Source organism: Brassica napus, chromosome C2 (genome assembly GCF_020379485.1).
Source record: "Brassica napus cultivar Da-Ae chromosome C2, Da-Ae, whole genome shotgun sequence".
Lineage (NCBI taxonomy): Eukaryota > Viridiplantae > Streptophyta > Magnoliopsida > Brassicales > Brassicaceae > Brassica > Brassica napus.
The window spans coordinates 7,237,255-7,248,352 of NC_063445.1; the positions used below are offsets into that span (position 1 = coordinate 7,237,255).

At 38.7% G+C, this 11,098-nt stretch overlaps 3 protein-coding genes across 3 annotated transcripts; 2 read left to right on the plus strand and 1 right to left on the minus strand.

Moving 5' to 3' along the window:
• The first annotated feature begins 201 nt into the window (after nucleotides 1-201).
• Nucleotides 202-2,391, plus strand: LOC106388132 (exocyst complex component EXO70B1). The gene has a single exon (XM_013828135.3). The coding sequence runs from the start codon at nucleotides 319-321 to the stop codon at nucleotides 2,164-2,166; it is 1,848 nt and encodes a 615-aa protein (XP_013683589.2). The 5' UTR covers nucleotides 202-318; the 3' UTR covers nucleotides 2,167-2,391.
• A 418-nt stretch (nucleotides 2,392-2,809) lies between these two features.
• On the minus strand, nucleotides 2,810-4,276 carry LOC106388143 (40S ribosomal protein S4-1-like). The gene is made up of 4 exons (XM_013828147.3): nucleotides 4,131-4,276; nucleotides 3,809-3,886; nucleotides 3,444-3,722; nucleotides 2,810-3,351 (listed from the first exon to the last, which is right to left on the minus strand). The coding sequence occupies exons 1-4, from the start codon at nucleotides 4,131-4,133 to the stop codon at nucleotides 2,932-2,934; spliced, it is 780 nt and encodes a 259-aa protein (XP_013683601.1). The 5' UTR covers nucleotides 4,134-4,276; the 3' UTR covers nucleotides 2,810-2,931.
• Nucleotides 4,277-8,693: 4,417 nt separating this feature from the next.
• On the plus strand, nucleotides 8,694-10,333 carry LOC106417728 (peroxidase 67). Its single transcript, XM_013858499.3, has 3 exons — nucleotides 8,694-8,986; nucleotides 9,140-9,331; nucleotides 9,603-10,333. The coding sequence occupies exons 1-3, from the start codon at nucleotides 8,759-8,761 to the stop codon at nucleotides 10,161-10,163; spliced, it is 981 nt and encodes a 326-aa protein (XP_013713953.2). The 5' UTR covers nucleotides 8,694-8,758; the 3' UTR covers nucleotides 10,164-10,333.
• Nucleotides 10,334-11,098: the final 765 nt, after the last annotated feature.

The following is an 11,098-nucleotide window of genomic DNA, read 5'->3' on the forward strand; positions in this document are numbered from 1 at the left end:
CATTAGCGAAAAGCGAAGATGTTGTTCGAAGAAAAAAAAAAAAAAACGCGAAAAGCGAAGAGTCCACAAAAAGACACGACCGTACCTTTATTTTTTCAGACAACGCGGCCAAGTCAAAGATAGCGTCCTCTCTTAAACAAGGGGTGTTTTCGTCATTTCAGATATCTTTTTCCAGTCTCCATCCAGTCTTCTTCCTTGCTTGGAACTTTCTTCGTCTTCGATTCCTTTTCTTACTTACTTTCCCCATTCGATCTCGCTCTGACCACCTTTTTTTATATAACACACAAAAACCTCTCTCTACTCAAATCATAACCCTTCATGGCAGAGAACGGTGAAGAAAAGCTACTCGCGGTCGCGCGTCACATAGCCAAGACCCTCGGCCACAACGAATCCATGGCTGATGACGTCTTACAGATCTTCTCAACCTTCGACGGCAGATTCTCCCGGGAGAAGCTCTCCGAGGGACAGCCCGGAGAAGACGGATCCACCGTCACCGCACTCGAGCGAGCTCTCAACTCGCTAGACTCCCAGATCTCCCGCTTCGTCGCCGCCGATCAGCCAATCTGGGCCGATCCCGCCGACTCAGCCGCCTTCCTCGACGCCATCGACGAGCTAGTAAACATCACCAGAGAGTGGAGCCACGTGGCCAACGAGAAGCCCGTCGGCGTGTGCCTCGCACGCGCCGACGAGATGCTCCAGCAAGCGATGTTCCGCGTCGAGGAAGAGTTCAGGTCGCTCATGGAGCGAGGCGCCGAGTCCTTCGCGGTGAATAGTCACCGCTTAGACTCCGACGAGGAGGTGGAAGGAGACGATGACTACGACGGTGACCAGATCCCGGTGGCGCAGCCTCTTACTGACTACGACCTCATCATCGACGCGCTCCCGTCGGCGACCATCAACGACCTCCACGAGATGGCGAAGCGGATGCTCGCCGCGGGGTTTGGTAAGTCGTGCTCGCACGTGTACAGCGCGTGTAGGAGAGAGTTTCTCGAAGAGAGCGTGTCGAGGTTAGGGTTAAAGAAGCGTAGCATCGAGGAGGTTCATAAGATGCCGTGGCAGGAGCTCGAGGATGAGATCGAGCGGTGGATTAAATCCGCTAACGTCGCTCTACGCATCCTCTTCCCTAGCGAGCGTCGTTTATGCGACCGTGTCTTCTTCGGCTTCTCCTCAGCTGCTGATCTTTCCTTCATGGAGGTGTGTCGCGGCTCCACTATTCAGATTCTGAACTTCGCGGACGCGATTGCTATAGGCAGCCGGTCGCCTGAGAGGTTGTTCAAGGTGCTTGACGTGTTTGAGACGATGAGGGATTTGATGGGTGAGTTTGAGTCTGTGTTCTCGGATCAGTTTTGTTTGGTTCTTAGAAACGAAGCTGTGACTATTTGGAAACGTTTGGGAGAGGCGGTTAGAGGGATTTTTATGGAGCTTGAGAATTTGATCAGGCGTGATCCGGCTAAAGCTGCTGTTCCGGGGGGTGGTTTGCATCCGATCACTCGTTATGTGATGAACTATCTCCGAGCTGCGTGTAGGTCGAGGCAGACGCTGGAGCAAGTGTTTGAGGAGAGCAATGGCGTTCCGTCGAAAGATTCGACTCTGTTGACCGTACAGATGTCTTGGATCATGGAGCTTTTAGAGAGTAACTTGGAGGTGAAATCAAAAGTTTACAAAGATCCAGCTTTGTGCTATTTGTTTCTGATGAACAACGGGAGGTACATTGTTCAGAAGGTGAAGGACGGTGACCTGGGGTCGCTCTTAGGAGAGGACTGGATCCGGAAACACAATGCTAAAGTCAGACAGTATCATTCGAGTTATCAGAGAAGCGCGTGGAATAAGATGCTGGGGCTGCTGAAGGTGGATAACACGGCGGCGGGTATGAACGGGTTAGGGAAAAACATGAAGGAGAAGCTGAAGCAGTTCAATGTGCAGTTTGATGAGACGTGTAAAGTGCATTCGACTTGGGTTGTGTTCGACGAGCAGCTCAGGGAGGAACTGAGAATCTCGCTGGCTAGGCTGCTGTTGCCGGCGTACGGGAACTTCATAGGGAGGTTTCAGAACCTTGGAGATTTAGGGAAAGGGAAAAACGCAGACAAGTATATCAAGTATGGAGTTGAGGACATTGATGCGCATATCAACGAGCTGTTTAAAGGCTCAACGACTGCAAGAAAATGAAGGTAAACTTGTGAAATGTTTGTAAACGAACCATCTGCTAATGACCAATTGCGAAGCCTTGCATGGTGGATTTGTATAATGTATTGTTTTACACGATTAGCTCAGCTCTATTGTGTTGTGTTATGATGTTGCATTGTGTACTAAATCAGAGGTTTTGTTATTGTAAAAAGAAAAACAAGAATGACATTTATCTCACAAATTATAGGATTTGATAAGACTTTGACATGTGATGTGAGAGACTCATCTAGATTAATCTTTTAGGTAGACAAGTTTAGTACTCTCATTTAGGATCCGCAAGTTTCATTTTTAGCTCTTAAATAGATAAAGTTTTGAAAACAGAGAGTGAACCAAACAATGTAAACAGTTTCTAAGAAACAATAGATGTCTGAAAAGGCATAACAAAGAGCAAAAGTTACAAAATTAAGCCAGCTTGTTGGCCAGTTACGATGTTATATTGTACTAAATTAGAGGTTTTGTTTTGTTCTGTAATAAGAAGAAAGAAGAATGACATGTATCTAAGGTCTAAGCAATCAGGTCTTTAGATTTAGATATTTCAGGACGAGAATAGGCTCATATAGAATCCGCAAATTTCATTGTTTAACTCTTGAAATAGATAAAATAACACGAGTTTCAAAACCGGGAGCGAATCAAAAAAATGTAAACAGAGTCTAAGAAACAATAAGTCTTTTTTTTTTGGGTCAAAGAAACAATAAGTCTAGAAACGCATCATAATAAATAGCTGGAAATAAAAAAAAATTAAGCAGCCTATTGAGCCGCAAGCCTCTTCCTAGCTTCCTCAATGATGGTAAGCTTGATACCCTTACCCTTAGGAAGAGACACCCACGGCTTTGTCCCTTTCCCTAGAGTGAAGACATTCCCCAACCTTGTTGCAAACTCATGCCCTGTCGCGTCCTGGATGTGGATCGTCTCAAAGCTTCCCTTATGCTTCTCACGGTTCTTAATCACACCAACACGCCCTCTGTTTCTTCCACCAGTCACCATCACAACATTGCCGACATCGAACTTGATGAACTCGACAACCTTGTTCTCCTCAAGGTCGAGCTTAATGGTGTCGTTAGGCTTGATGAGCGGGTCAGGGTAACGGATGGTGCGACCATCGTACGTGTTAAGGTAAGGGATTCCCTTCTGTCCGAAGGAGATAGTTCGAACCTTGCAAAGCTTAAACTGTAGAAAGAGCATAAACAAATCGTATCGGTACACATATCACATCAAGCATTACTTTAAATAATGACATAAGAGGAGATCAAACACCAAACCTTGGCTTCCTCATCCTTGATGGAGTGAAGACGGAAACGTCCCTTGGTATCATAGAGAAGACGGAAGTTCTCGTTGGTCTTAGGGATAGAGACAACATCCATGAAACCAGCAGGGTAGGTCTTGTCAGTCCTGACTTTCCCATCGACCTGGATATGCCTCTGCATCAAGATGGAGATGACTTCACGGTAGGTAAGAGCGTACTTCAACTTGTTCCTGATGATAAGGACGAGGGGAAGACACTCCCTCGACTTATGTGGTCCGGAAGATGGCTTGGGGGCCTGTTTGGAACCAATACGAGCAAGCATTATAAACAAAGGGAAGAATGTGTATGGATTGAGACAAGAAGAGAGAGAAGAAGACATACAAAGGCACCACCAAGTTTGTCAAGACCCCAAATTTTAGGGGCATTGAGCCTCTTCAAATGCTTCTTTAAACCTCTCGTCTGTTTAAGAACCGAACATAACATATATGTTAGAGAGATACAGTTGAGATCAAAGTAAGTCAGATGTAAGGACTCTAAATGATCCAATCAATCCAATTGATGTGAAGCTAGGTTAAGGATCATCATCTAACTCACTAACACAAACCTACCAGACTCGAATTGCGAAATCATCTATATGTAAACATATCACTATGATGACAACAGAGAACAGGTGAAAGATAGAGAGAGAGAGAGGATGAGGAACCATGGTTGGAGTTTGAAAGTGTAGCTCCGATGATCAAGACGACGACTTCTCTCGTTTTAGCTCCGAACGACTGGTTAAGCTGTGATAGAAGAAGACATGTAAAACCCTAATTGTATTTAAATAGCCTCTCTTCACGATGTTAGGGTATATTGGGCTCCTACCGTCGGCCCATTATATATATATCCATTTGTAAGCCTTATGTTTTTTCCAGTTGACGGACTTGAGTGAACAATCTCTTCGTTTTTGTTAGGCCTTTTAACTGGTCCACTTTTTTTCTGGGCAAATTAATATTCCATTTATATACCTTTTTCACAGAAACACACACAATTTCTCAAATGTATGACACATTTAAAACACTGAAAATACTATTGTTTTTGATTAGGTAGATTATTAGGAAAAATAACATGAAATATTCAGTGTAGTACAAGTATACAACTTGTTATATGTTAATGTTCAAAAGACGATATAACCAAAATCGTTAGACTTAAATTTCATATTCTATATGTCCAGTTCCGGATCTGAGAATAAAAAGGCCTTAAAATTTTTTTAAGAACATTTGATTTTATCATTTGGGGATCTATGCCCATATAAAAAATGTCCAAAATTTCTGAGAACCAAAATCAATGTTACAATGGGCTTGATCCGGCCTGATGTTCACCGGAGTCATATTATTCTGATGTCGCTATTTTTTGTGATGATATTACTGAGATTATATCATGTATGAACATTTTAATTTACTATAAGTGACGATTTTTATTTCACGACGGATATGTGTTCATAGATTTTAGGGAAATTCTCTCGAATAGCCTTTTTAAAACTTCTGTCACAAAAAATAGCACTTAAAAAATGACCAAAATAATTTCTTTTTATTTTGAAATTTTAATATATTTTTTTTTTAAATTTGAAACCATATCTCCGAAAACCCACTTTTTAACTCTAAACTCTAAGTCTATATCAGTTAAACCTAAGGTAAAAATGTATTTTTACCATTTAATAAAACTTATTTTGGTCATTTTTTTCACTGAGTGTTATTTTTGTGAAAATAAACTAAAAATAAATATTATAGAGAATTTCTCTAGGAATGAACTACCTAATTTTCAAGAACACATATATACAATACGATGACGAATGGTTTACATGATTACATATAAGCTTTTAGTTCACTGGTCACTGGTCACTGGTCAATTGATATCTCCGCACATATACACCTAACTGTTCCCAGGTTTCGAGTACGTTTCATGAAAACTGTGAATTGTAGATGAATATGTAAACTTTATTTGAAAAGATATATTTATAGAATAGTGGATAAAATATTTGAACTTTCAAAATCATTGTGGGTTTGATCGTGTTGCATGTAAGGAGCATGATGTATCAGTAGTTATGTGTACTGTTGGTGTGGATACTAGTATATACTACACAATGCAAACCGATATTCATACACACATTAACAACATCTAAATATATTTTGATTCAATATCTGAGGACTGAGGTCAAATAAAAGATATGAGAGAGAGGTCTCGATGATCTTCTCCTTGGTGGATAAGATTTACCAGGTCCATGCAATACAAAACATGTCTAAGTAAGATGAGATGAATTTGGATTCATTGGACGCATGAATATAGTTTACAAGTTGGTGCCATCGTTTGTTCTGCCGTTTTTGCATTATTGGCACCTTTTAAAAAATTTAGCAGCCTTTTACTATACAGAAGTTTTTGTTACAAGTAGCATTATTGTCATATATTAATATAGTTCGATCGGTGAATTATTATATTAACTATATGATGGGAAATTTGGAATTATTTGTTATATATGACTTTAAAATGATTGAAGAGGTAGACCAGCCTTTAAAGGGCTGTGTTGATAAGTCGTGATATGATAACTTGTCGTGTTTTATTCAGATACATCCACCTTCTTACTCTCGTTTCTACTTAATTGGTTTAATATGCCGATGCAAGAGTACCTCAATTATTTTAGTGGTACGTACACTTAAGAGAACTTCAGTATTCTAAGGAGATATATATTTCCGAGCTCTTCGTCATAACAAGGATCATTTCTTTTTCATGTATCTAGAATTTCGTCATCTCCCTAGAACGTTATTTAGATTTAAACATGACACTAATTAGTTATTACATACCTACTCAACGAGTGTGCATCCTACTTATTGGTTTCGAAAACCATAATATATATCTTCAGGCTCAATATATGGCAAACAGCCTTATTAAGAAAACTATCGATGGACACAATTCAGGCGAATGAATTTTTTTTACAAACTCAATCTACCTCTTTTTTTATAGAATTGACAGCAATCTACCATTACTTGCCAACATAATAAAAGCAAACACTCAGCACCTAAAAGTGGACCTCGCTTAAACTCAAAACACAAATCATTTGCGACAAATACAAACGATTTGTGGTTCAACTTTCAACAATCCACATGAGAAAGATATTTGAATTAGGCATTGAGAGAGATGAAAATGTAGACGAAGGGAACAGTAACTGATAGACTACTGATAAATAACTTCACCTAATGATTCTTTGTTTGTTAACCTCTCGCTATCACTTCCATCTTTCTTATTATATATTTTTCTCACCTATCTTTGAAATTCAACGTCGTCTGAATTTGAGAAGTTTATATTGGATTTGAGTTGTGGTATGTTGATCGTTGATATTGGATCAAGGTAATATCAACGATGATTTTTGTTACTTTTCAAACAACATGTCATAATCACTATTTCTTTCTTCTTTGGTGGGTGTGGCAACCTCTAAGTCTCTAAGTCTCTAACGATAAAACTTACAAAGTATACTAATTAAATTTCAAGTCAGAGCAGATATATAGTCGTTTAGTTATAGTCTTCTCATTCTATATATCTATTAACAGTTAGTTTATAGGCGGCGTTGGCCATCTTTTATTTTCTAGGTTTGGTATGTATAAAGTATAATAACAATATTTTGTTGATGTAATGTGTGAACCGGATATATGTTCCAATAAACTAAACTTCGAGAATTTCCCTTTTTAAAATACGAATCTACATGAAAAATGAAAGGTGAAAGGCTGAGAAAGTCGTGGTTGCATGCATGGATGGTCAGCTACTTTTGCCAAGACCATCGTTAACCCCGATCTTTTAATTGGGGTTCTTAGCTTCGGCTAAGAGACGGTTCTTAACTTTTCTTAGATTTTAAATTAGAAAAGTTAATAACCATCTCTTAAATAAGAGATATAATAGCCGTTTCTTAGCTGAAAAATGTAAAAAATAAATAAAAAATTAAATCATAAGTTAAGAACTTCGGATAAGAGACCGGGGTTAATCATTTATTTGAACAAATCCAAACTTATATTCTCTCCTCGATTAATTATATGATCTCGGCCCCAACATGGATTTAGTTAGACCAAAATCACAAACCGATATCAATCAACATTGTGGAAAGATCATAAAACATTTATGAATTTGTAGTTTACATTTAAGTCTATTTAATTTTTAGAAAATTTCAGTTTATTTGAACACATAAGAACGTATTTTTGTAGCTTTATCTTCATAAGCGTAATGCAATTGTCTTATAACATTTTTGTAAGTGTGACCGCGCCTACAGCTTTGATCTTACTCGCTGATATTGTGAATCTCTGATATATCATATACCATTTGACTACTCCAGCTTTAACACATCTAAATCTGGAGTTTCTCTTTCGATGTATACTTAGAAAAATAAATGCATTTTGAAAACATAAATAACCAATTTCAATTCTTTTTTTAAATATTACAATTTTGTTTTGTTACCATCGCATCACGTATCAGATCAATACGTCAATTCACACTAGCCAACCCAACGGAAATCAATAACCCAAAATTGTGCATGACTCATCTCATCTGAAATCGGTCGGACCAAACAATCTTTTTTTTTAATGTGATAGGAATGTGACATTGAAAATCAAGAATAAACTTGATTAATATACAGTTTTTAAAAAAACTTGATTAATATACAAGGATTAGAAATATTACTTTGTAATTTGAAATGCCATCAAATTTAATATGTTTAATTGGGTTTGCTGGATCTCGAACCAGTTTATCCGTTCTGGTTCTAATATCATGGGAAGATTAATGAGATTACAATCATAATTGTTAGTAGTGATTAATTAGATTGAATTTATTTTCGATGAAAGGTTTATAAAAACAACCCAATTTAGCCATGATGTGGATGTGGCGGCTAGTAATATATAAAATAACTTTAAATATGCTCAAGTTAAAATGTGCTTTTACTTCCCTCCCCCCCACCTCCCCCCCCCCCCAAATAATAAACCTAGCCAGCTAATAGAGAGTGCTGTATATGATTGGTAAAAGAAAGATAACGGAGAATGTGCAGAAAAAAAGAAAAATGAAAACAAGGAGTTGGTAGAGGGTGGCGTAAAGGATCAAGTAGATGATCTTTTTTTTTGAGAAAAAAGGATAAAGTAGATGCAGATGTATTTTTTGACGGTTAGAAAATGAAAAGAGTGAAAGTATTTGAGAAGAAACTTTTCTCCGTAAATAAACAACACCTAGGAGTAAGTAAGTAACCTCTATAAAGCCCAGTCTCTTGCATGCTTTCTTGACCCACAACTTCTAAAACAAAGAAAAATAGAACGCAAATAGAGAATGGAGTACCACAATAAGCAGATCATTAGTATGCTAAAGGTGTTGTTTATGATGATTCTGATGATAATGAGTACACAAACCCATGCTCAGCTGAGCAGTGACTTCTACGCTGAGAGCTGCCCTTCACTATTCCCTGCCGTGAGAGGAGTGATGCAACGGGCGGTGGCCAAAGAGCGCCGCATGGCTGCTTCTCTCCTCCGTTTGTTCTTCCATGATTGTTTCATCAATGTACGTCTCCTCTTCTTTTTGAGTAATGAAAAACTTTTTGAGTAATGAAAAAGGAAAAAATGCTTTATGCTTACCATGTTTCCATGAATTAACAATGTCAACTTACTGCTTACAAAATGCTAAGGAAATGTTGGTTTTATTATGGTTTTATAGGGTTGTGACGGATCCATATTGTTGGACGATACATCCTCTTTTAGGGGAGAGAAAACTGCAGGACCCAACAATAACTCTGTCAGAGGATTCGAAGTGATAGACAAAATCAAGTCTAGGGTTGAGAAACTCTGCCCAGGCGTCGTCTCATGTGCAGACATTGTCGCCATCAGTGCTCGTGACTCCGTCCTCCTGGTTAGCACATCTGCATGCATTTACTTTATGTCACATATATATGTACTTACTGATCGTTCAGTGAAAATTTTGTGAATACATTTAGGTAGCTAAACAGTAATATTTATGTTAATGTGACAAGGAGAACTTAGTTTTACAATTATTTTTTTGGTCAAAGTTTTACAATTATTAAAATTAAACTAATCATAAAAAAAATTCCTACATACTATTTTGGTTTAAAGACATTAATCCTCCTCAACTTAATGTTTACACCTCTTGTTTGATTACGTAGTTAGGTGGGCCTAGATGGAGCGTAAAGCTTGGAAGACGAGACTCCAAGAAGGCAGGCTTCTCAGCTGCCAATTCAGGCGTCATCCCTTCTCCATTCAGTACACTTAAAAACCTCATCAACCGATTCAAAGCCCAAGGCTTGTCCGTACGTGACATGGTCGCACTCTCTGGTGCTCACACCATTGGACAAGCCAACTGTCTCACTTTCAGGAACCGTATCTACAATGAAAGCAATATCGACCTCTCTTTCGCCTTATCTAGACGTAAGAACTGTCCTGCTACCTCTGGCTCTGGCGACAACAAGAAAGCCCCTCTTGACATCGGCTCTCCCACAAGATTTGACCATAGCTACTATAATCAGCTTCTCGATAAAAAGGGTCTCCTGACGTCAGACCAGGTGCTTTTCAACGGCGGTTCCACTGACTCATTGGTCGGAAAGTACAGCCGCAGTCTGAACACCTTCTACCGTGACTTCGTGAGGGCTATGATTAAGATGGGCGATATCAAGCCCCTTACTGGATCCCATGGTCAGATCCGCAGAAACTGTCGCAGGCCTAATTAAATTTCTTGCTATAAAAGACCATCAGGCCGAATAATTCTTATGTTTCTCCAATTATTTCATCAAATTGTGTTTATTTTTATAATCCGTATGTGTTTTTTTCTTCGTCAACTGTTTAAATATAATCCAATAGATTGCTGAATAGAAGTTTGTGGCTATGCAGTTTTCATTTACTTTCCCATCTTCTCTCACTTTGGCTCTATAAGAATGATTTAAAGCAATGAACTTTAAAATTTAAATGCAATTGTGTAGTTGATTTGTTCTAAAACGTGATTATTCTCCCAATCAGCATAGACATCATGAAATAAATGGACCAAATATATATCATAAGATGTGCATAACATTTCATATTTATAATTATACAGATCAAAGTAGATATTAAAAGTTTCTAAAATAGTAGTTATGATTTTCTTTTTTTTCATGGAGTATTTTTTTAAATCTCGAAACTTTATAAATATTTATTTAAGGCGGAGAGCTTTTCAACAAAGTCGCCAAAGGAAAACTGTGAGATGACGTCGCTTGGAACTACTTTTACCAGCACATCAACCCGGTTGACTTTTGCCACAGTAGGGGAGTGTATCACCGTGACATCAAGCCTGAGAATCTGTTGCTTGATGAGGATGAGAATCTCAAGGTATCTGATTTTGGATTAAGCGCCCTTGCTGACTGCAAGGGACAAGATGGTCTCTTACACACTACTTGTGGTTCTCCATCTTATGTTGCTCGGTCCTCGGTTGACCAGCAGCATTCAATTCAACCGAGCCGTGTGTGGCAAGAAACGTACCGTTTCGTGGTTTTGTTCTTAGGAGGAGCTGATAACAGAGAAGCTTTGCATTTGGCAGACATGATGACCGCAAACCCGGACATAACCTTGACGATAGTTAGGTTCTTATCGTTCAACCATGAAGGAGAGGACGTGAGGGAGAAGAAGCTAGATG

Coding starts and splice junctions, on each gene's coding strand:
- LOC106388132 (XM_013828135.3), top strand. CDS start 319: ATGGCAGAGAACGGTGAAGAAAAGCTACTCGCGGTCGCGCGTCACATA.
- LOC106388143 (XM_013828147.3), bottom strand. Junction 3,723..3,808: donor ACAAACTTGGTGGTGCCTTT/GTATGTCTTCTT, acceptor GGTTCCAAACAG/GCCCCCAAGCCATCTTCCGG. Junction 3,352..3,443: donor TCAAGGATGAGGAAGCCAAG/GTTTGGTGTTTG, acceptor CTCTTTCTACAG/TTTAAGCTTTGCAAGGTTCG.
- LOC106417728 (XM_013858499.3), top strand. CDS start 8,759: ATGGAGTACCACAATAAGCAGATCATTAGTATGCTAAAGGTGTTGTTT. Junction 8,987..9,139: donor TCCATGATTGTTTCATCAAT/GTACGTCTCCTC, acceptor ATGGTTTTATAG/GGTTGTGACGGATCCATATT. Junction 9,332..9,602: donor CTCGTGACTCCGTCCTCCTG/GTTAGCACATCT, acceptor TTGATTACGTAG/TTAGGTGGGCCTAGATGGAG.